This window comes from Trachurus trachurus (genome assembly GCF_905171665.1).
Source record: "Trachurus trachurus genome assembly, chromosome: 22".
In the NCBI taxonomy this organism is placed as follows: domain Eukaryota; kingdom Metazoa; phylum Chordata; class Actinopteri; order Carangiformes; family Carangidae; genus Trachurus; species Trachurus trachurus.
Genome location: NC_139907.1, coordinates 7,897,708 through 7,922,627, shown reverse-complemented (window position 1 = coordinate 7,922,627; position 24,920 = coordinate 7,897,708). Strand labels below are relative to the sequence as shown.

The window sequence follows — 24,920 nt, the reverse complement described above, 5'->3', positions numbered from 1 at the left end:
CTTGAAGCGGTTGGTGAAAAGCTCTAACTTGGGGAACAGCTCTCGGTTTGTGTAGAGGTTCTGCAAAGCCTTCAGGCACTTTAGACGCACCTCTCCTTGCTGGAAGAGCGAGAGATGATTTAAAAAAGAAAGAAGATCCTAAAAGATTTCTGTGTCTGTGTGAAAATGATCTGTTCAAGTTTCAACAGAAACTTGTAGCTCACCCTGTCGTGTAGTGTCCAACCGACATATTTCAGGTAACTATCATTAAGGAAAGCGTCGCTGTACATCTTCATCCACACTCCGATCTCCTCGATACAGATGGCTCTGATCTCTGCTATTGCATCCCTGTGAAGAGAGAGAGAGCACGATCAATCTTCTCAATGTTTAAGGCTGAAAAAAAAAACACATTTGGAAAAGGCTGAATTAATCACAAGGAGGTCAAAGATCGGGAGGCGAACCTGTAGCGATGCACGAAGATTCCCTTGAAGATGGAGTTCATCATGTTCTCGATTTCATCCTGGTTTTCCTGGAGCTAAAATAAAATAAAAACAAACAAGCTCAATCATCAGAGAGCTGAAGGGCTTCAATCAATAACTTATTGCAAACACTTCTGATTCTTCACCACATCAGTTAAAAAAAAAGTCTATTTCAACAGTCAAAGCTCAAACATCTCTCTAACCTCCTTCCTCTTCTGCAGCAGCAGCTCCAGCTTCTCGTTGGCCCGTTTGCCTGCGATCTTGTTCCTTTCGGCCTCGTACTGTCTCTGGGTGTTGTCCTGGTGGATGCTCAGGTTCAGGGCCACGTTCACCAGCGCCGTCATCAGCTTCATCGCTACACACACACACACACACACACAAAATAAAAAAACACATGTCTCTCGCTGATCTTGTGCTCTGAGTTTCTAGATTAGCGATATTACTGTTGCAATCATGAACTTTGTTTTATTTCCTTTTGCTGATCATATGCTCTGTGTTTCCAGAATATTACTGTTGTGATCACGAACTTTGTTTTATCTCATACTGTTGATAATATGCTCTGTGTTTTTAGAATAGCTGCCTATGGACTGGTGTTGAAAATTAGCACGTGTGCTAACACATGTTTCAGATCTTTCCTGGTGGGAAATAACTTCTGAATGTGATCATTTCTCTCTCTTATTTATAAGACCTGCTCTCAAGATGAAATAATGAAACATACATCGTATATATGTATATATCTTTTCACAGTATTGTATTTTATGTAATGTCGTGTTGTCTTGTCTTGCAACTGGATAACTGAATTTACCTTCAGGGAAGTTCTTTCTTTCTTTCTTTCTTTCTTTCTTTCTTTCTTTCTTTCTTTCTTTCTTTCTTTCTTTCTATCTTTCTATCTATGTATGTATGTATGTATCTATCTATCTATCTATCTATCTATCTATGTAAATAAATAAATATATAAATAATAATATATAATAAAAAAAATGTATATAAATAAATATATATGTTTTCTCACAGTAAGCCTTCCTTGTTTAATGGTGGCACCTAAAACAGTAACATAAAATCAAATATTTCAAGCTCTGTTTTAGTTGTTTTATAAGACGTAGTGTTTTCATAATGACAGCCAGTCTGTGTGACCGTCTACTTGTTGCTGTGGTGATAAGAGCTCATCCCCATCGCTGTCGTCGTGGTCGTCACCTGCTAACGTGGAGGTGTGTCTGAAGGCTCGCACTTGGGAGTCGGACAGGCCGGTGAGGAGGGAGATGACCGTGTCCATCATGTACTCGTCGTAGATGATGCTGTACTGACACTGGCGGATCAACACGCTGATGAACTCGCAGAAGTTGTAGCGGAACTTCTTCCACAGGGGCCCGGGCATGGTGAGGGGGTAGTCGCCACTGTCCTGTAGGGAAACAACACAGCAACAACACGGAGACACAGAGAGACAGAGGGGTCAGAGAGGCTGCAGCATCCTTCAATATAACTGTCAACAAAAAATATATATAAAGCTCTGGAAAAAATTAAGAGACCACTTCAAAATGATCAGTTCCTCTGGTTTTACTATTCATAGGTATGTGTTTGAGTAAAATTAACACTTTTGTTTCATTCTATAACCTACTGACAACATTTCTCCCAAATTGGAAATAAAAATATTGTCATTTAGAGCATTTATTTGCAGAAAATGGCAACAGATCAAAATAACAAAGAAATTCTGGTGTTTTCAGACCTTGTATAATGCAAAGAAAACAAGTTCATATTCATTTTTAAACAACACAACACTACTTTTTGAACTTAGGAAGAGTTTAGAAATCAAAATTGGTGGAATAATCCCAATTTTTAATCGCAGCAGTGTTTTATTTATTTATTTATAATCTTTCTTCCACATTAAATATGATTTGGTTCAGGTGATCAGCTAAGTAGAGTGAGGTATGCTTGTGTTGGAGTTCAATAGATGCTGGAATCGATGGCTGCCATACATGTAGAGAAGCTGATTTATTAAGAACATTTTGGAGTGGTCTCTTTATTTTTTCCAGAGCTGTATATGTTTCCTCCTCTCTGCTTTTTTCCCAATCTGACCTTTAAGGTTCAGATTTTCATCTACAAATGATCACATTCAATCTGAGCCTCAGGACTGGACTGTTCAATGGTTCGCTTCCATTAAGACAGGGACCTGTTTTTAATAACACAGTCATTCTGCTCTGCCTGTGGTCCAGATCACATTTGTTTCCAGTGAAGGAGAGCAGAGCCTCTTTCATCTGTTCAGCCGCTGCTGTGTTGCTCTCTGCTCCTTTATTATTGCTGTGTTGCTGTAATTACTATACCAGAACATTTGACTGACATGAAGCTAATTAGAATTCATTGTTTGATTTTAAAATCACACTGTACACAAAGGTGGATGTCAAATCTATATATTTTTTTCCTGTTATAGTAAAATTAGCCAACACCCATTGGTACTGTAGTGTTCATGAATCCTGCAGAGGATTAGACCTGCTGTGACCAGGAGCAATGTGCATGCAGCTGCTCCAGGAGGACGCTGCACTGGGTTCAGGGGTTTAGTTAGGCTTTGTTTTTATTTGTAGCTGCATTTATTCCTCTGTTTATATTCTCAAATGTATTGTTTATTGTAAAACATTTTGAAATTGCGCTGTTTGTTGTTTGTTTTATTCCTTTTATTTTATTTATTTATTTACTGCCTACGTTTTATATTTGTCTTTATTTTTTTAACACTTTCTCCTGTACAGTATTTCCTCATTACAAAGTGATTACACACATTTTGTTTACCATCATGAATGAATTGTGGGGTGAGGGAGGGGGTTGAGTTTTTTAACATTAAACAGTACAGTGTGTATTAGTGTATGTAAAGGACTTTGTGCTACAACTCTCCCTGTATAAAAAGTGCTGTATAAATAAAGTTTGATTTGATTTAGAGAGCTCATAAATACAGATATACAATTACAAATACCTCATCAAACTCCTCAGTCATCTTGCGGATGATCTCGGCGTTCTGCATGTTCCTGAACATCTCGATCCTCACGGTGCCTGGTTACACAACCACAGGGACGCAGGTGTTGTTATTCAGCGCACGCACACACACACACACACACACATATAGTGCAGTGAAGGAGCGCTGTGATTTCAGTAGTTTAAGACCGTGTCTCACCTTTACATCCCGAACACTGGATGAAAAAATTGATGAGGTCCAGCAGCGCCAGGTCTCTGTCCTGTTTGTACGATTCGATCCACTCATCCACCACAGACTGTACACACACACACACAAACACACACACAAACAATCACATCAGAAAGAGTTTTTTAAAAAAGCCTCTGTCTTTATTGTAAAACCTATTTTTCGAAAGGAGAGAATACAAACAGAATGGACACAGGGGTCTGGACTGAGGGGTTAAATTCAAAGTGCTGCTGAAGATTTTCAAAATAAAAGTCTTGTATATGACAGAATGTGTTTTGCATGTTTATATTTTGAAAATAGTAACAACAATTAAACAAACACCATACTCCATATTCACACACCTGCATGGCACTTTTGCCCAGTTTGACCACCTCGAACAGAGTGACCGGGTCTCCGCCGTCTCCGTTGTGCTGAGCCACGCCGTTGGCCTTCCCTCGCCCTCGGGCTACTCCCACGGTCTTGTCCGTCGGAGACTTTCGAGGCTTCTTATTGGTCGCCTGTGGGGACAAAAAATGTCAAATACACAAAACAAAGATGCAAACTCTCTCATGCTCACTGAGGAACATACAAACACACACCTACACATACAAAGCAGTTCTTTCTCACTAATATCTAATTTCTTTCTGACACACACTCATACCGGGGCTTGTTTTCCAGGCCTCCCTCTCTTCTTCTTCCCCTTTGCCTCTGGATCCTCGATCTCACTCATGCTCATACTTATACCCACTGTGTCTGTGGCCCCAGACTCATTGGACGAGTCCCTGAGGGAGCAAACAAACAAATAAAAAATACATAAAACACGTGTGATTCACATGGATTCAGTCAAAATTTTTACTCAACCACACAAGATCAAATTAACAGAAAAACCAAAACTTCTTGCTGCTGTTAGAAAATATAATGTAGGACAGAGTTAGGATTGTTTTCACATTTGTTCTTGAGATTTGAATACACACTGAGATTTCTGGTTTGGGTATAAAATACATTTCTAAACCTGCCACAGAGGAGTTTACGATTTTAATCACATCTACCTCTAAAAAAAAAAGCCTTTACAGGACTAAACAGTGGTTATTCAGGGTTCTGTTTGAGATGATGAGACACAATTTAACAATTATTTTCTTGCAAAATGTCAACTTGCAATATGAGAAAATAAAGATGATAAATACTTTTAAAAAAAAGTTGTTTTATGTTACCTAAGGATGTTTGTGATGAGGAAATGAAATAAAAATAAATATAAAAAACTGACATTTTAAAAGAAAGAAGAAAAAGCCCAAATTAGGCTGTAAATTGACAGTATATACTTTATATAATAAACAGTATTTACACTAGATAAAGGGATTATAGACTTCTGCTTTTTGGTTTGTGATATCAATAAAACTTTTTTGGATTTATCCTTATTTGTCTGACTGTATTATCAAATCTAAGTTGGGTAAAATGTTGTCATATTTAGTGTATGAATTCCTGACTTATGGAGAAAAACAAAAGGTTAAGGTCTTAGGGACATTAACTTCTGTCCATTGCAAAATAAACAATTCATCCATGAGTTCTTTTGTTTAATTAAAAGAATAAAAAAAACTGAACTGGTGCAAAGTGGACATGGATTTATCGATGAAAACTCATATTTCATGTAGATTTGAGCGTGTGCTTCACTCACTGTAGGACCGGGAGCTCCGAGGTGATCATCCTGCTCGGGCGGCGAGGAGGTGGCGGTCAGGTGTGTTACTGTGTGTGTGTGCGTGTATGTATGTATGTGTGTGCACGTGCACGTGTGTGTGTGAGTCTTCAGGACCGGGTTGTTGTGTTTCAGGTCCAAGGATGGAGGGAGGGACAATATGGCAGCTCAGCTGGAGGAGACGGCGGCGTGGAGAGGATCCAGGACGGACGGCGCTCGACTTGTTGGCACTTAAACTCCACTCTCTTCAGTTCCTGGAAGAAGAAACACACAAAAACAAAACAAAACAGCCTGTAAGAATCACTGACGTCTCTGCAGCAGCAGTGAAACACGTGCACATAAACACAAACTTCATGAAGACACTTAAAGTAAACCGTCAAGTTATTAATGAGGTAAAAACTGGGAACTGGGAATTAAACAATTAAACCAGCAGCTCTGAACATTCAGCGCTCTGCTGTCAGTTCATATAGACGTCACACACACACACACACACACACACACACACACACACTCATCACATCAGTGTCCAAAGTGTCACAGCTGTGAAATGTCAGAGAGAGAGAGAGACAGCGCTCCTCGTCGTCATCGTCTCTTCCACTGATGGATCAGCAGCGTGTGGAGGTGGAGGTGGGGAGAGGAGGACACCAACTGGACGCTTTGAGAACTACAACAGCAAAATATTGTGGGACAAGCAGCTGGGAGCACTGGCTGGCTGCACAGGAGCGCTGTTGATAAACAAGCCCTGCAACGTGCACGCAATTAGACTGACGGCACATGTACCAGCACATCGGTAAATAAACACCTGCTCAAAACTGTGAGACAAAAATGTGACATTTGCACTATTTTAAACTTATATAAAAGTAAAGATAAAATAAAATATAGATAAAATGAAAATATATTTAAAAAATGCTGCACTTTGTTAACAATTTTCTTTTTTTTTGCAGGAGGTAAATATAATTTCAACCAGAATGAGGCCTTAACTCTAAAAAAAATAAACTCCCAGGTGGTATAATAAACCATGTGAAAAACTCCCACAATGCCTTGCAGCCAGAGCTGATAATGAGGGTGAATTCTCATTAAGGAGACTGGCAGCTATGTTAATTATGACAGCAAGCATTTAGTGACCTGTTCATATGCTAATAAGAGCAGAGCAGAGGTGGAGCAGTGCTGCTCTCCGCCACCGGGGGCAGTATGATCCACAAAGTCCTCGGCCCAAAGTCCATCTCCAAACTGCCTAAGTGGGTTTTAACTGGGGGAAAGTGGGCTCCCAAAAATCAACTCGGGCTCATTGAACCCGCCGCTCGGCCCCCGGTCCGGTTCTGTTCACCTGAGAAGAGTTTTAGGGCCGTTGTTTCCCCAGAGTGTGTGTGAGTGTATATGTGTGTGTTTGAAAGTAGGTCTGGGCAACAGTAGGGGGCAGGCTAAGAGAGTGTGTATTTAAATACTGTTTGTACTGAGGAATAGCAGTGGCAGGAGGAGAGCCCCCTGTTTCACCATGCTGAACTACACACACACTTACACACACACACACATACAGTCATCTGTCTGGCTTGCTGTTCTCACACACTCAGCTCATAATTTAAAAACATGGCGGGACTGTGAGAAGGAGCGAGCGCTGTGTGGCGTTCAGGCGTCTGTGATAAATATTGGATTCAAGTCACAAGTTTCCCTCCTCTAATATTAGAGCAGAGGGGGTTTACAGTGTTAATTAACAGAAAGTGTTAATTGAGACAGAGACAGAGGTGAGATAATGCAGCTGAAACGTCCAGTTCCAGATGTGAAGCCATGGGCCACTGCAGCTGTGAGTGACCCGGGTACAAGTTCACACAAGTTTCTCATCGTCTTTTTGGCATTTAAACCAAGAAAGAGATAAACAAAAGAAAAAGAAGAAAAAGAAGAAAAGAAAAGTCCTGAGTGTGCTGACACAGCGACACGTATAAATGATGAGAGACATAAATCCGGACCATCTGTGGAACAGCAGCGGAAAAACTATGAAGGAGGACAAGGAAGAAATGTCAACTTGCAATATGAGAAAATAAAGATGATGACTAGTGAATAATACTTTTTAAAAAAAGTTGTTTTGTTACCTAAGGAGGTTTGTGATGAGGAAATACATAAATATAACTATAATATCTGAAATGTCAAAAGAAAAAGTCCAAATTATGCTGCAAATTAGGCAAGTTTTAATTAAATGTAAACTTAATATTGTACAACACATCATTTGAAGGCTGAAAAATGACTGTATATAAATAATAAACTACAGCATTTACACTAGAATAAAGAGATTATAGACTTCTGCTTTTTGGTTTGTGATATCAATCAAACTTATTTGGACTTATCCTTTTTCTCTGACTGTATCAAATTTAAGTTGAGTAAAATTTGGTCATAATTAGTATACAAAGTCCTGAATTATGGAAAAAAAACAAAACATGTTTTGAGGTCATAGTGACATTAACTTCTGTCCAAATCCATCCATGAGTCCAAATTAATGTTTAACTATTAGATTGAGAGAAATTGTCACCATGAAAATGGGACAGTGAAGAAGAAGAGGGTGAAAACATTTATCAAAAGGAAAGAAAACATCTATTAACTTTATTTAACTTTATTTGACTATTTTTGAACCCTCAAAAGACACAAGTAGCTGGCTGTACAGTATAGACGATGTCACCTGGAGGGGTTTGACATCGTCTTCTCTCCTCTGTCTGCTCTAAGCTCAGGGACAACAGAGTCCGTGCAAGAAAAGCTGCAGAATATGAAGTGGGACACGGGGATGTGATCTGACAACCAAGAAGCCAAAAGGAACTTAAAAAAAAGAAAGAAACAGACAGTAAAGGTAAACAGTGTGGAGACAGGGGACACATGGGAAGAGCCTGAGGGTGAAAACAGAAACACTGTGACTGAGCTGCAAAATGTTGGTGAGAGGTGGAAAAACTGAAACCAAACCAGATTTATCACCTCGTTTAGTCCTGTGTAATCATCTGGAGTCTTTATAATTAATTTGCATTAAAGGGATAGTTCTACATTTTGGCAAATTGGCCCATTGCCATAATCCCTATAGTCATAGCAGTAGGTTCGTTACCTTTAATTGTCGGTGCAAGCTATTTTTAGAACGGCGGAGCAGAGCCACGAGCTGCTCAGAGCTACGCTACGGAGGCTAATGGGATTTCTTGGTTTCCCTCATCAAATGCTCATCAAATACACAATCCAACAACTCCAAAACGCTCTGGTGGACAAGTTGTGACCTGCACATTCACCACGCTATGAGATAATAACAGAATGTTACCAGACAGAGTTGTTTTAGAGGCAAATTCAGAGACTGCTTGATGAAAAACTGCCCTCGACAGGAACACGCATCAGCGGTTTTGCATGAATTTGCCTCTAAAACAACTCTGTCTGGTGACGTTGTGTTATTATCTCATAGCGTGGTGAATGTGCAGGTCACAACTTGTCCACCAGAGCGTTTTGGAGTTGTTGGATTGTGTATTTGATGAGCATTTGATGAGGGAAACCAAGAAATCCCATTAGCCTCCGTAGCGTAGCTCTGAGCAGCTCGCGGCTCTGCTCCGCCGTTCTAAAAATAGCTTGCACCGACAATTAAAGGTAACGAACCTATAGCGATTATGGCAATGGGCCAATTTGCCAAAATCTTGAACTATCCCTTTAACATTTGTTTGAATCAATTATATTACTGGGTTTTCCCATTCATTCCTGAGCTACATGTGGAGGAATGGGAAAAGGATGTGTGTGTGTGTGTGTGTGTGTGGAAGCTGGGAGTAGCCCGACCTATTACCAACCAACAACTCAATAATCCTGAACGCACATTGGCTTTCCCCTTCGTCTCTACACTTGCACTCTGAATTTCTCACACACACTCTCCCTCTCTCCCTCTCTCTCACACACACACACACACACACACACACACACACACACACACACACACACACACACACACACACACACACACACACACACACACACACACACACACACACACACACACACACACACACACACACACACACACACACATAATTTGCAGTGAGTCTCCTAAACTATTTCTCAATTTTTTGGAGGGATAGGACAGAGGCAGCTGTGTTTCACTCTGCACCTCCACCACTAGATCCAGATCCAGATGCACTCTGATGGCACCAAGGAAAACAAACTCTCCCACCAAGCTAAACTAAACTAAAATAAACCAAACACACTTTTTAAATCACAACCGAGCAGAGCGATAAATTATACATGAAAAGCTCTTCTTCTGTTTCCCCTCAGTTTGTGTCACTGCAGCGTTACAAACTGTGATCATATGGATTTCTTTTCCATTACTTCCTCACAGCAGGAGACACTGACTGTAGCAGCGTTGATTTCTCCCACTAAGTCCAGTTGCTTTCGATTTAACCTCCTTTGAAATACTATGACCTGGGCAAATGAGAATATGCACCGGCTCATTTCTCCCATGATATATATATGATGCCATGGGTTCGGTGTGGGAGCGAAAGTGTGTCGTCAGTTGTCACACTGCAAACCGATCAACATGTGCCGTCATGCAGGTTACAGAGGGAAAAACTCTGCTTATGCAAATGTTTTATTTTGTCTACCAAAGTGTTATCACCACTCACTCACTCAGTGTGCAAACAAGCAAATATTCACATTTGAGTTGCAAATGTGAATCATTTCCATCTTTTGTTGTTGTTTTAAGAAGTTTTACGGCTTCTCGCTCCCATGTTAAACTAAGGTTTTTTCATGAAAGTGACAATAAATTGAATTGAATTGAAGTTGAGTGATTCATTAATAGGATTATTGCTGCAGCTCCAGTTTGCTTAACAGATGGTAGATGGTGACCTCATGTTTCCTGCTTCACAGCATATATTATACAGTACGTATTTTTCAGCACATCTGTCTTTTGCATCTGGACCAGTTTTAATAAATGCAAGAGGTAACACAGTAAAACAGCCGATTTGCCACAAAAAACTGTCTGGTTACATGCAGAGCTGCAGGTGCTAAGTGTTTAATGCACTTTGATGAGTGAATCAATGCCAGAGTTACAGGTTTGTTTATTCTGACACAGCGGCACCAAGACGACCCCACTGCTTTTGCTTTAAAGACCTAAGATGAAGATGGGATAAATGTTTTGTCTGGTTCTAAGTACAAGGAAGAAAACTGACACTTGCTGTTCTCACACTGCGGTGATACGAGTGTGTAGAGTACGACTGGTGGCTGGTTGGAGCGCAGATTTCTCCACTTCAAGCTTTTCAAAACATCCGCCCTGACACTGCAGGTGGTACGCAGCAGAGACTGTGTGTGTGTGTGTGGAAGAACTTAATCTCTAATAAACTGTTGAGAAAACTCATCTGGGCCGAGTGATTCCTCAATGAATAAATCATCTGAGTGCATGAGGATAATAAAACTCAAAGCAGAAGATTCGATACGAGTTATGAAGAACATTATGAGCTAAATAAATTTGAATTATTGACTTCTCTGTTTGAAATAAATTATGTTTTTGCATCTTTCTGTATCTTGTTGGTCTTCTATTTATATTTTTTTTACCAGTCCACCACTACTGTGTGAATGCACTTGTATGTATGTACTGCTGCTGTAACCCTGTGAATTTCCCCATCATGGGATAAATAAAGGCACACTTTACTTTACTTTATGTTTGTGTGTGAGGGTTTGTTTTGCTCTGACAAAAAACTGCAGGCACCTGAAGATCGAATTTCAAGATTTCAGGTTGACTGAAGATGACGGTGGTGAAACCTGCAAACGCTGGTCATGGTGGTTACGAGACACGCACAGCTGAGCGCGTCTTAGATAATATTTAAAGCCATCTGATCTGACATCTGTAACACCGACTCTCTCCCCGTTTTCAAAACAAGACTCAAAACTCACCTGTTTAAAATCGCTTACCCACTAACTCCAACACTCCCATCATTTTGCACAGTTTTATTCATTGTTGTACATTTAATATTTACTCTTTTTTTTATTTTACTGATGTTTTGAATGTAGTTTATTGGATGTTTCTTGTGTTTGGATGTTGTTTATTGATGATTTTATTTGACGCACTCCTCTGTAAAGTGTCCTTGAGTGGCTTGAAAGGCGCTTTTTAAATTAAATGTATTATTAGGGCCACGGGCCATCTTCGAGTTGCAGGACAAATTATATATCAAAACGTGCGGTTTGATCGGGATCGGTGTGCTATTACTTTTCTCAACAGTTTACGAATTTTTCGCGACGTAAGTCACCACATTTATTATAAAGATGAACCAGGGCCACTAAGACATCATAAATCTTTGTCTTTGCCATTTACACATTTACACACAGAATATTTAATTCACAAAAACTTTAATTAGAAGTGCTTATTCAGCCACTTGTGCTTAATAAAGAGACAAAGATGAAAAAGGCAGCAGAGGTCTGGTGGTCTGGCCGTCCAGTTAAAACAAACCCTCATGTTAACTATCTTCAGACTGCTGCATCACTTCATCCTCTGGGTGTGTGTGTGTGTGTGTGTGTGTGTGTGTGTGTGTGTGTGTGTGTGTGTGTGTGTGTGTGTGTGTGTGTGTGTGTGTGTGTGTGTGTGTGTGTGTGTCTCTACTTAAAGACGGAGTGCAAGACACAGAGAGAGAGAGAGAGAGACAACGAGCGAGCATCAGAAAACCACTTAACATGCATGACATGTTCTCCAGGAGGCAGGCCGGCGTTGCTATAGCAACTGGTGTGGGTCATAAGCCCGGCGGTGACGGCATATTTGATTGGCTGAGTGGAGACAGGAGGGAGCACACAGTAGTAGTAGAGGTTTTTTTTGGGGGGGGTTCGAGGGGGGGAGAGCAGAACGGGACCGGGTTAGAGATCCCATCAGCTGCTGCTGCAGGAAATCTGACTCACAGGAACTCCTGGTCACAAAGTTTGACCTCTGATTGGACTCAGACCTCCGAGACATTTGTCTGGGGGCGTCGTCCCTCACAGAAGTACATGATACGATGCTCATGGACATCACTCACTCACTCACTCACTCCCTGACTGTCTGAACGCTACAACATCACATCCTGAAGCGACCTGGACCAGAGCAGGAGGAGATGTTGAACAAGCTGAGCACAAAACTCAAATCTAAACAGTCAAAAAACAGGTTTAAAAAGGGGGAAACTATGCAAGTCCAGTCGCTTTTTCCTCTACAGAGCTCCCCCTACAGTTTCAGAGAGCATATTTTACAACACTAACAGCCAACCCTCCTCCCTCCCTCCCTCCCTCCCTCCCATCCTCCCATCCTGGCCATGTGCATTTGTTTTCAACGAAGCCGGCCAGAAGGAAATCCATGGAGCAACGTCTACAGAGGTGGTTGGTAATGTTAACAAGAGATTACAGATGACCGGGGCGTGTTTTGTGTCCTAGCGCCATAAAGCGGTCCATTTTTCTCGCGAGACGAGATCTGGGACTCCTGATCTTGCAAGGTTTGTTTTGAGACGCTGCATGTGTAGGGCAGAGAGCCTCCATTCTCCCCGTAACAAGTCATTTAACCATCACAATTACTCTGAAGGCTGTTTAATAAAGCTGCAGATCTTGCATAGTTCCTCTTAAAAGAAATCAACACTGATTGTCAGCAGGAAATGAGAAGCGAGCAACTTTGACACAGCGTCCTATGTCTGAGATTTCCGACTATCAGACTAGAAGTCCCAACTAAAAGATGAATTTAGATGCAACGATAGTATAAGTGGCTCGAACTGGACTGGCCACGTCGTATTTTTCCTGAAACCCAACCAAGACTGAGGGTGTAAAGACAACATATATCCACTAAAGCTGCGTTTTACACTTCGTGGTACCAGCTCGACTAACGGAAATGCAAAAAAAAGTGTGTATAGTCGCTAAAAACCGCTGCCCCCTCTAACATTTTATCATGGCCTGAGGCAAAACAAAAAACTAAACATATGGTCACTCTGAAAAAAGACTTAAACCGCTTGGTGTCATCTGACAAAACGCTGCATTTGTTACACGAATATTTACCCTGTGAGTGTTGCAAGAAGAAAAACCAAAATACAGTAAGTGTCGCTGTGATCATCTCTTGTAGTTTTTTTATTCTTTATTAACTCTTCTAGTAAATTCTTGTGCAACGTTTTTGCGTCTCAAAAAGCTCATTAAATCTGTCAAACCGGCTTATTTTCCTGTCTCTGTACCTGAAAACACAAACGCCTCCAAAACAATCCACTCTCTGTTCTTGTTTTTTTTAAGCAAATACTGTTCTCAGCCTGATAATGATAATAATAATAAAGGCGGCAGACACATCATGGTGGCAGCTACGTGTGCACAGTCTGAGGTTACTGATAGTGAAAACAAAAAGCAACTTGTAAAAAAAAGAAAAGAAAAAAGGCTGTGTGTGTTATCTTTGTTCCAGTATTTTTGTGGTTGTGGTTTTGTGGTTGTGAAGCCATTTCCAATTGCACATCCTCCTCACTACAATTGACAGAAATGTGATCACAGTGGTCACAGAGTTCTGCATAACAAGAAGTCATTTTTAGCAGGATACTGCACAAATCTGCAGCAAATATTCTAGGAAGTAAAACAACTTTCTTTTTTTATTCTTATTATTATAAAGGAGCAGAGTGGTGTTAGTCATAATGAATGCATGCAGACTAAACCTGACACTGTGTAATGTATCCAGGTGGTGATGAAGCGCTGCTGCTGCTGCTGCTACAACGATCAATAAGAGGAATCATATTCAAAAAGAAATAAATCAATTTCAATGCCAGAGGCTTTTATAAGCAAGACAGACAAAACACCTCTCATGGCCATTTCACACACCACAACGGTAAAAAAATAAGAAAGAAAAGAAAGAAGCTGATTTTATAATGTCTTAAACTCAGCTTCTGTCTCATGGCAACAATAAAAAACAAAGGCAATTTCACAACTGGGAAAATAGGCTACACTTCTGCACAAGAGAAGTCGTTTTTATTTGTTTTTTACTACACTCTTGAACACATCATAACCCACTCTTTACTTAAAGCACAGCTACATCACTGTGACACAATATTATTATTTTATGCCACTTCACCGACTCCCCAGCTCCCCCAAAAGGAAACCTCTCCTCTCCTCACCTCTCCTCTACATCCCCTCTTTCCACAGGGGGGTTAGTCACACTACAGTGCAGCTGGTAATGATTCAGCGTCACTTGTAAGTGTCTTCACAGACGTTTGGTAATAGGTCTCAACACTGGAGCCATGACACGGTTACGAAATGCAGACAAACAGAGGTGGATGTGCAGCCTTGACAACAAACGTTTCAAGTTACACTTTAAAGGAATAGTTCACCAGAAAATGAAATTCACCCTCATGCTGAATGATAAATACTCTGGAGCAGTTTTTAATTCCTCAAAGTGCATCTGGAGACCCTGGAGGCCGGTTCGTAGTCCAATGAAATCCTTATATGAGAGTCAATAGCGCCCAACACAAAAAGGTCCATAAAACTACACAAAAACCCTCTAATATACCTCCTTACTGCTCGTCCGCTGCAATCCAAGTGTCCTGAAGGGATATAGTCCAGAGTTTACTCGAAACGACGTAATTTAGAACATTTTTACAGCCTAAACAGTCCTGTATTGCGCTCTGACGTTCACGCGCGTGAACATGAGACACCTTCAGGACACTAGGATTGCAGCGGACGAGCAGTGTGGAGGAATATTACAAGGTTTTTGTGTAGTTTTATGGACTTTATGTGTCGGGCGCTATTAACTCTCATATAATGATTCCCCACCTGGGTCTCCAGATGCACTTTTGAGGAATAAAAAACTACTCTGGAGTATTCATCAGCATGAGGGTGAGTCAAGAATGACTGAATTTCCTTTTTTGGTGAACTATATCCCTTCAGGAGAAGAGAAGAAACCCACAACAAAGAGGTAAGAAAAAACAAAAACAAAAAAAAACATGGTAATTGCCTTCACCTATTGCCTACACAGAGACACAGACACACAGACACTTTCTTGCTGTCGCGGTCCCTGCTGGCCTCGGTTCTTCTGACAACTATAACCTGTGTTGCTGCTGCTGCATCTGCTATAATTGGCCACTATCTCCAGAGACTCGAGTGCAGTCGGCCCCCGTTTGCCAACATCGCGGGGCTGCTACAACCACTGAGCAGCCTTCCAGGACAGAAACACACAAGACTGGTGGATTCACTCCTAATAACATCAGGATGGAGAAAAAGAAAGAACGAAAGAAAGAAGTAAAAAGACAGAGAGATAGTAGAAAGAAAGAAAGAAAGAAAGAAAGAAAGAAAGAAAGAAAGAAAGAAAGAAAGAAAGAAAGAAAGAAAGAGAGAGAAAGAAAGAAGTAAAAAGACAGAGAGAGGGTAGAGAGAAAGAAAGAAAGAGAGAGAAAGAAAGAAGTAAGAAGACAGAGAGAGGGTAGAAAGAAAGAAAGAAAGAAAGAAAGAAAGAAAGAAAGAAAGAAAGAAAGAGAAAGAAAGAAATAAGTAAAAAGACAGAGAGAGGGTAGAAAGAAAGAAAGAAAGAAAGAAAGAAAGACGTAAAAAGACAGAGATAGGGTAGAAAGAAAGAAAGAAAGAAAGAAAGAAAGAAGTAAAAAGACAGAGAGAGGATAGAAAGAAAGAAAGAAAGAAAGAAAGAAAGAAAGAAGTAAAAAGACAGAGAGATATTAGAAAGAAATAAAGAGAGAGAAAGAAATAAGTAAAAAGACAGAGATAGGGTAGAAAGAAATAAAGAAAGAGAGAGAGAAAGAAAGAAAGAAGTAAAAAGACAGAGAGAGAGTAGAAAGAAATAAAGAGAGAGAGAGAAAGAAAGAAAGAAAGAAAGAAAGAAAGAAAGAAAGAAAGAAAGAAAGGAAGACTTAAGAGAAAGAGGATGGTTGCTCAGATACTGTACACGTCCTAATGTGTTGCCATCAATAAGCCTTCTCTCTCTCTCTCTCTCTCTCTGTGTGTGTGTCTATTCCTGGCTCTACTACTGTCAATATTAAATGATGTGAAACAATTGGTGAAAAAAAACCGGTGAGCTAAAGCCGGTTATTATTACCACTTCCCACTGGGACCACCTTTGAGAGGAGTATGTAAATGTTTCTTGTATAAATGGGATTAGGACAGAACAGAAGAAGAGGAAAAGCAGGGAAATAAATCAGATTTGAGGTCGTACCAAGGAAAAAAAAAAACTAATCCTCCTACGATTTATTGCTCATTTACATAGAAATGACTTGTAAGCTTCCAAGTACAAACAACTCCAGACGACCTGATGGAGATTAATGATAAACGACGGCCCGCTGCTGCTGCAAAGTCCACTATGTGTTATCATTCATTTCATTTTCTCTCTGCTGTGCTGCTGGTGCATAAAAAGGCTGAGTAGAAAAAAGGCTGGCTTACAGTTACTACCGGCTGTTTGCAAGTCAGTGGCTTTATTGTCATGTTAATTCAGCTGCAAAACAGAATTTGCCTGTTTTTACAGCAGCGTTTTATGTGTGTGTGTGTGTGTGGCCTCAGGTAGGTGGCTGACACAAAGCAGAGCGTCAGAGTGAGCTACGAGTCGACGAGAGGACAAGAGGAGTGTCAAGAGGACTCGCTGCAATTTTACTATAAATGTAGGGGGATGCACAACGAGGGAAAACGACTATCAGCCCCCAGATATTTATTCAAATATGAAGCAGACACACGCCTGCCCTGTCGGTTAGTGTTCAAGTTATTATGCTGAGGAACTTGAAATAGGATTTTTGTAATCTCTAAAGAGGAACTATGTACGATTTTTATTACCTTTATTGACAGCTTGGGAGTAATTGTGATGGTTAAATGACTTGGAGGCTCTCTGGCCTGAAAACCAACTTTGCAAGATCAGAGCCTCAACTCAAATTTAAGACTTTTTAAGACCACGTCCAATGAAATTTAAGACCAACCTCACACCTATTCTTGCATGCATGAATGAAATAATGCAAAGAAAATCTGTCAGAATAACTAAGAATAACAGAATAACACAGTGACAAATAACAATAACTTTTGTTAATAAAGTGTGTGTGCCTATGTATGCAAATGTATTACAATGGAGACCACTGCAAAATCATCAGTTTCTCTGGTGTTACTAACGTGTTTGAGCAAAATGAACATTTTTATTCCATTCTATAAACTACTGACAACATTTCTCCCAAATTTGAAATGTAAATATTGTCATTTAGAGCATTTACTTGCAGAAAATGACAACTGGCCAAAATAACAAAAGAAAAGATGCAGTGTTTTCAGACCTCGAAAGACGTTTGCATTCATTTCTAAACTACACAACACTAATCTTTTAACTTCGGAAGACTTAAGAAATCAATATTGGTGGGATGGATAATCTCAATTTTTAATCGCAGCAGTGGGTTAAGGTTAGCAAAAAATAGCGTAAAAGCAACCGGACTTGCATAGGTTAGGATGGAAAAGTTGTGATTCCTGTTCTCTGGTTAAACTTCTACTTCGCTCTGAGCTCGAGGGTCAGGACGATCCAGGACGATCTGTCCAGAGTTATACTTCACAGCTTGTAAAGCCAAAGTGACAGCTAACAATTAAGCTCATCTCCTCCTCTCTCTCTCTCTCTCTCTCTCTCTCTCTCTTGAGCCATCATATCATAACAAGCATTTCCACAGCAGCGTCTCCAAGAGAGAGGGAGAGCGACTATTTCCAGCTCTGGCTGCACGCAAACTTTTAAATTTAGGAGAACGCAAGACAAGCTGCTGGTCAGTGGCCACATACAGTATATTATATATATTTATACTACATCCTGTGCAGCTGAGAACCATTTCCCCCCTTCTTCATGCATTTAACCACAGTGCCATCATGCATCATTAACTACAGCGCTCCGCTCAACATATCTGCTAAATCATTTTTCTCTGAGGAGGAGCAGAGTGCAGCAACGCACACAGAAAACAACACACGTCTCAACCAGGAATCAGTGTGTGTGTGTGTGTGTGTGTGTCAGTGTCTGTGTGTGTGTGTTTTCCCTTCACTGTCTCCTCAGCTCACCTCGGCTCTTTCAATACACAAGGGCATACTTAACTTGAAATTAATGAGCTACATAGGCATGAATCCTGCAGTGATATTTAGTATTACAGTGATTGAAAGAGCTCGAGTCTGAAAAGCTGTGGAAAGTAAAAGCCACTTATGGAGAGAGGGGGGGGATATATATATACCCACTACTGTATCGCTTATTGAACTGTTGACAAGTCTACAATTAAAATAAGTGAGTGAGTGGAGGCGGCTGGAGTGAAGCTGCAGAGGTTTCTCCTCCTCCTCCTCCTCCTGTCGTTATGTTGCAGCGGCGCTATAGGCTACGACTGACTGGCACGAGCTAAAGCTGCTTAACTTTGTTCCTCCAGCCTCTGTGCACTGTAGCCACCGACTGGCTCAGCTGATGTTTTACACCGAGCTCAGTCTGAAGTGGATTAACTTCAACACCCTCCTTCCTTCCTTTTTTCTGTTTTTTTTTCCTTCTCATCTGTGCAGTGGCTCCATTCAAAACCACTGAGCTCTGTGTGTGTGTGTGTAATAACAACAATTTGTCTTCATTATTAAAAAAGAAAAACTGACTGAAGGAAAAATAAAAATGTTAAAAAGCGTGAAAAAAGCATCAGCCTTTGGTTGGTTTCCGTGGCAACGTACAGTACTACAGACCTCAAATGGAGTCGTTTTCTGCTTATCACTTTCATTACTTTCCTCTTAAAAAAGAAAAAGAAAAAGAAAAAAAAAGATTTATCTGAACTCTTTCAGCTTGTGGAGAGTCTGCAACAATCATCGTCAGCCGTTATCAGCTGACTGTAAACCACAGGGCGGGTTTCCTCCTGGCAGCTTTCACACAGTCGGCAGTTTTTCTAATTGCAGGGGGGCTCTTGCTCTTAGTTTGAGAACTGACAAGTAAACGTCATGTCCATAGTCTCGTTTTCCCACTAAGGAAGTCTCTGGTAAAAATTTAGTAGGCAGGAACTTTTTACGGGATCGTCCTCTCACCGAATAGGACCGACCGGACCTTTGAGGCGACGTAATCAATGTGCAACAGTTTTTCTTTTACTGCTGCTGCACTGTAAAGTAGACACTTCTACTAACTCATCCTCTGCTGGGTTTTAAAGGGAAACTTTGCAAGTCCGGTCGCTTTTCCGCTGTTTTGCTAACCCTCCTCCCGGCCATGTGCATTTGTTTTCAACGAAGCCGGCGAGAAATCAATCCATGGAGCGTACATAACGTAATTTATCATATAACATTTTACGATGTGTATATTTGTGTAGTCTTATCTGTCATAAACAAGAGATTATGGGTTACAAGGCGCGTTTGTGTGGTGGTGCCACAGAGACGAGAGCTCTTACAAGGTTGGTTTTCAGCCATGGCAGACAGCCTCCATTCTCCCTGTGACAAGTTACAAGTCATTTATTAAACCATCAGAATTACTCTGAAGCTGTTTAATTAAGGCAAAAATGTAGCATAGTTAAGGTAAAAAATACTCAACTAAAATACCGCTTATTCTGCCTCTTCCTGTTTGCGTCACATCTTGCTCTGAGTTTACCTAATCAGCACAGAGTAAAACCTCAAGTCCCACCCGCAGAATTCTTCGGACGGACGCTCGGGGTAACCTACCCCAAGTCAGAGACTCGTTTAACCCCCGTAAAACTTCTGGGAGATTTGGTCGAGCGGTTAGAGAGCACGTTCCATGTTGAAGCGCTGATTAACTGACCAAGACGATCTCTAGCGTATGCCTCTCTCACTGCTTCCCTGTCTCATGACACATAAAGGCAACAAACAACCCAAAAGTATCTTTAAAAAACTTCTGTGAGATCCTCCTTTGGCGGTGGTTCCTATAAGGAGACACACGCCGACAACCCGCCGTAAAATTAGTTCCTGCAGTGGAAACAGGGCTTGTGACAGTTACGGTAGGAACGGCTCTGAGAGGTGTTTCTACTGCTTCACTCTTCACTAGTGAACTATCTCTGCCCAAATAGACCTAAACTGACTCAATTAGCTTGAAATTCGGTGGACCAGCGAGGGGTTAACCCTCCTGACAGCTGGTCAGAGTCTGAGGAAGTGTGTCCTGAACGCACCACGAGCTCAGCAGACGCCTCGTACTGTTGCTTTAAAAAACTAATCCTCAAGTGAAATGTGCACAAAAGTGCTGACGATAAGCAAATGAGCAATTAGCAGTTCTACAAATACCAGAAGAGAGAAGAAGAGGAGGAGGAGGGAGAGACAGTGTGTGATGTGTGTGTGCAACCGTCTGCAGCACCTGGTTGGACGTCACAGCCCTCCAGACGTCTACTAACTACAGTTTGTGTTAAACATCAGCGCGGCAGCTGGATGTGAGACAAACAGGCTGTAATCAAGTCCGACGGCCTCGTGTGCAGCTCTCGGCTCAAGAACAAATTGCTTTTACGTGTCACCGGCTTTTCTGTGGTTTTCCTCACCTCTGTTGTTGTTTCTTACCTCGTTACTCATCTTTCACACTTGAAACACAAACGAAGGTTGTTACAGAACGGAAACCACTGAATGCAGTGGTTTCCGTTCTGTAACAACCTGCGTTTATAACATTATAAAACTACTCTGATGACTATTTTTTTGTCATTTATAAGGGCTATTATAACGACCATAAAGTGCATAAACTGCACTGGACCAGGCCAGAAAATAACCATCAGATAATTCTGCAATATATCAATGAGTTAATCTTCATAACAGCCAAATATAGTCTATAGTTCTCACCTCTAGTTCAACATTGTTGGAAATACACTTATTGACTTAAGTAAAGATTTAGATGAGACTGTTTAAATATGAGGAGACTCTGGCTCTGTCTGAATGTAAATCTGTCCACAAGCTCCTATAAAACGCACTAACCTGACACATTACATTATGTTTGTGTGATTAATTTGATATATAAACCTTGTAATAAAAGCAAAAGTTGAACAATTTTGAAAAAAAAACAAAAACGGTATCATGCCATTTCGATAGGTTGGGTTCAAGAGCACAAAAAAAGCGACGGACGGAAAGAGGAAGCCAGTGGTGACAACTCTTATTACGGCCTCTGCCAAAAGTCAGGAAATAAAACATTAAGAGATTGTGTATTACAGATTTCATTAAATAAAGTGTACAAGGTCAAATCCATTATGCCTGGAAGACTCAGTGAGAAGCTGTTAGCTGCAACGAACGCAGATGTAATTAAAAAGGAGAAGCAGTCGCAGGAAATGACTGAGCAGCGCTGTGAATGTCAACCAGCGGATACCTGACACTTATTATGTACTTCAGTGCAGCGATTACAAGCCAATGAAGTTAAAAAAAAAAGCAAAACAACAAAAAAATAACACTGGTGAATCCGAGGACTTTTCTGTTCTGCAGAAACAAGCTGGCGAGTGGCCAACATCCAGTCAATAGTTCAACACTGAGTAAGCTGCTCAGTTTTTAACATTCAGGAGCTGCTGGACCGACCGGGTCCAGCCAACGGTACCATCAGTAAATCATGTCATCTTTAAATATTTCAGTCGTCTCGGACTTCTCTGCTGCCTCGTACCGAGGCCGAGTCCTGTGTGTCTGCATCAGATACGGTGGTGTGGTGTTTAGTCTACGGCGTTTCACACAGTTCACATCTGCAAAATACGGGACTGAATCGTCTATTTCTGATCATTTTATGCCACTATTATAGTATAAGCCTTAACATTGTTTCAAAATGCACATGCAAGTGCATCTCAATAAATTAGAACATCATGGAAAAGTTTATTTATGTCAGTAATTCAATTCAAAAAGTGAAACTAATACATTATACGGATCCATTATACACAGAATGAAACATTTCAAGTCTTCTTTCTTGTAATTGTAATGATTATGACTTACATTTAATGAATACCTAAATTGAATGTTACAAAAGACCAATCAAAAAAAGCATTTTAATATGGAAATGCTGGCCTTCTGAAAAGTAAATAAATAAATGTCAATTTATATGCACTCAATACTTGGGACTGTTTGACTTGACTTGAACTACTGAAACTGACTTTTCCACGACATTATAATGTATTGAGATGCGCCTGTACGTCTTATGAAGAAGAATAAGAGCCATTTATTGGTATTAAACATTGGAAAATATAAATAAAAACTGCATTTCTGTTTGCAACTATAGATCCATGATGCTAATGTCAATAGATGCTCATCAAATGCATCGAATATTAGAAATTAAACTCCACGAGATAAACAGTTTGTGGTATAAAAGGACCAGTCAAACCTAAAACGGTGGAAAACGATGGAACGAGGATGGAAATAATGACATTTCTCTTAGTTTCATCCATCATGTTGTCATACAGATGAATGGAAACTAGGCTACTTGTGCAAAATAATTTGCGATCAAAATCAGCTCAAATAGTTGCGACCAGGCGATTTATGTAATAATTATGACAGGCTTATAACCACCACAAAGCAAAAAAAATTAGTCAGACAAACGCAGCAGATTTTCACTTTTGAGCTTTTAAAACCACTTAAAAAAGGTCAATGTGAGAAGCTGCTGCTCTTCACTCGTTCAAAAAGCCGACTGTGGATAAACAGATTTCCTCTCTAGATAGCTTCATAACTCCACTTTAACCTTTTCGTGGTTCAAAGAGAAAATATTTCTTCAACAGCTCGATGTGTTTTGTTAATTGGGTGCAGGTCGGGAAAACTGTGGCAGCCTCACAAGAAGTGTCTAGATTCGAACTACAGAGTGTAAGAGAAGGAACATGAAAGAGCCGAGTTGATTTTCACGGTGAGTGGAGTGTCTCTGATAACGAGCTGCTCCGACCACATTACACTGACATGGCCTTAACTTGATTCTAATATATCTAACAGTTTAAACGCTGCTCATTTCCAAACTGGACAGCTTTAAGTGAGGATTAGGACTGGCAAAAGACAAACATTGGCAAGAAGAACGCACATTTTGGAAGAGATGGAGAAATAGACTTGATAAAACTGACTGGAAGGAAATAAGCAGCTGGTGTCCCGTTCATAACATAGTGCATGATTGAAAATGTGCAGAGATGGCACTCTGAGCAGGAGAAATTTGGGACTAAGTGTTATAAATAATGTGCTTGAGTTGCAATTTCTGTGATTTCTTGTCTCAATTTCTTATTTCTCTTGGTATTTTCTGCACTTATTTGCCTCCTTTCAAACTTAACAAAACAAAATAATCATCGTATTCGCCTTCAAACCGGCTGCATCCATCCAAGTCTCGAACTCTTACTGAAGTGTGCCCCGCCGCCGCTCTGGTGTCAGCGTATGAAAACTAATTGCTTCAGATGAAATGTCTTCTAGTCAAGACGCTGCAGAGGATTCGAGATAAGAAAAAATAGAAAAGAAAAAAAGATGGGAGACCCAGTTCGGAGAGAAACATCCAAGACAGATGCAACGCAAACAGGTGGAGGTTCCTCTGAAGTAAATGTGTGAGGGGAGGAAGAGAAACAGCAGGGAGCAACCTGCACCAATACCCAGCTACAAAGAGGAAGTGGAGGTAGGTAGTGTGTCCTTCTGACTCATTGCAACACATGCACATGTTGCACACTTTGATTTATGCTCTTATATTCTACATTTTGTGACATTTTTCTTTCTTTCTGTCTTGCCAACTGCAGAAAGAAAGAAAGAAAGACAGACCGGGGGCCAAGTTAGTGCAGCTCCATCTCTGTCTGTCTGATAATGCATTCAGTCCAGCACCTGCCAGCTCTAGTGAAAACGGCCATAAAGTGATGTCACTGCTTTTACAACCGAAGACGTAGAGGAGGTGAAATGCACATCCTTCATGTCAAAGTCCACAGACAGTAGTGAGTGAGTGTTACATCATACATACACACACTGCTTTAAATGATATCTTCTGTACTTTCTCGATCCCCACGAGCTGAAATATCGGCGACATTAAAGATACTGTTGAGCTAAAAAAGGATAGTTCACCCAAAATTCAAATTGCACTCATTATCTACTCACCCTCATGTCGACTAAGGGCTGGGAGAAGTTTCAGAGTTATCCGTGGCTTCTCTGAGTTACAGCGGGGTCTTGGCATAGCAGTGCATGTCCATATGACGGTTGCAAATGGATACCAACTGTCTTCGTAACAAAAAGACACCCCAAAAAACATCCAAATACCTCCATGCTGCTCGTATGTAATGTCCATCTTGTATTGAAGCCAGCGTCAGCGCAAATCGTGTGATATTTGGACGGACCGGGAAGAGGAGCTTCCGCTACGAACAAGCTTGAAATATAGACTTATTTAATTTTTTTCAGAACAATTTCGCATTTCGGGGCTTCAATACGAGACGGACATTACATCCGAGCAGCATGGAGGTATTTGGATGTTTTTTGGTGTGTCTTTTTGTTACGAAGAAAAGTGGTATCCATTTGCAACCGTTATATGGACATGCACTGCTACACCGAGACCCCCTGTAACTCAGAGAAGCCACGGAGGACTCTGAAACTTCTCCCAGCCCTTAGTCGACATGAGGGTGAGTAGATAATGAAATTTCAATTTTGGGTGAACTATCCCTTTAAAGATACTGTTGAGCTGCCAGTGCTCTCGGTAGACAAAAGAGTTGAAATCAGTGTTTCCCGCTGCTCCCGCTGCTCAGCTGCTTCTCTCTCTGCCGTCTCTCCTCATCCTTGGCAAATATGTAACACTGAATAT

At 40.7% G+C, this 24,920-nt stretch overlaps 2 protein-coding genes across 2 annotated transcripts in view; both read right to left on the bottom strand.

Moving 5' to 3' along the window:
* ppp2r3a (protein phosphatase 2, regulatory subunit B'', alpha) overlaps positions 1-24,920 on the bottom strand; it is a 172,199-nt gene that overhangs the window by 131,472 nt on the left and 15,807 nt on the right. The window lies entirely within an intron of this gene.
* stag1a (STAG1 cohesin complex component a) overlaps positions 1-24,920 on the bottom strand; it is a 55,542-nt gene that overhangs the window by 16,153 nt on the left and 14,469 nt on the right. The window contains exons 2-11 of the mRNA XM_083998723.1: positions 5,294-5,565; positions 4,283-4,403; positions 3,984-4,139; positions 3,616-3,712; positions 3,418-3,494; positions 1,653-1,857; positions 662-813; positions 441-514; positions 204-327; positions 1-99 (exon numbers count right to left, since the gene is read on the bottom strand). Of these exons, the coding sequence (XP_083854849.1) occupies positions 1-99; positions 204-327; positions 441-514; positions 662-813; positions 1,653-1,857; positions 3,418-3,494; positions 3,616-3,712; positions 3,984-4,139; positions 4,283-4,403; positions 5,294-5,322 (1,134 nt within the window). The 5' untranslated portion in view covers positions 5,323-5,565. The remainder of the gene's footprint in view (positions 100-203; positions 328-440; positions 515-661; positions 814-1,652; positions 1,858-3,417; positions 3,495-3,615; positions 3,713-3,983; positions 4,140-4,282; positions 4,404-5,293; positions 5,566-24,920) is intronic.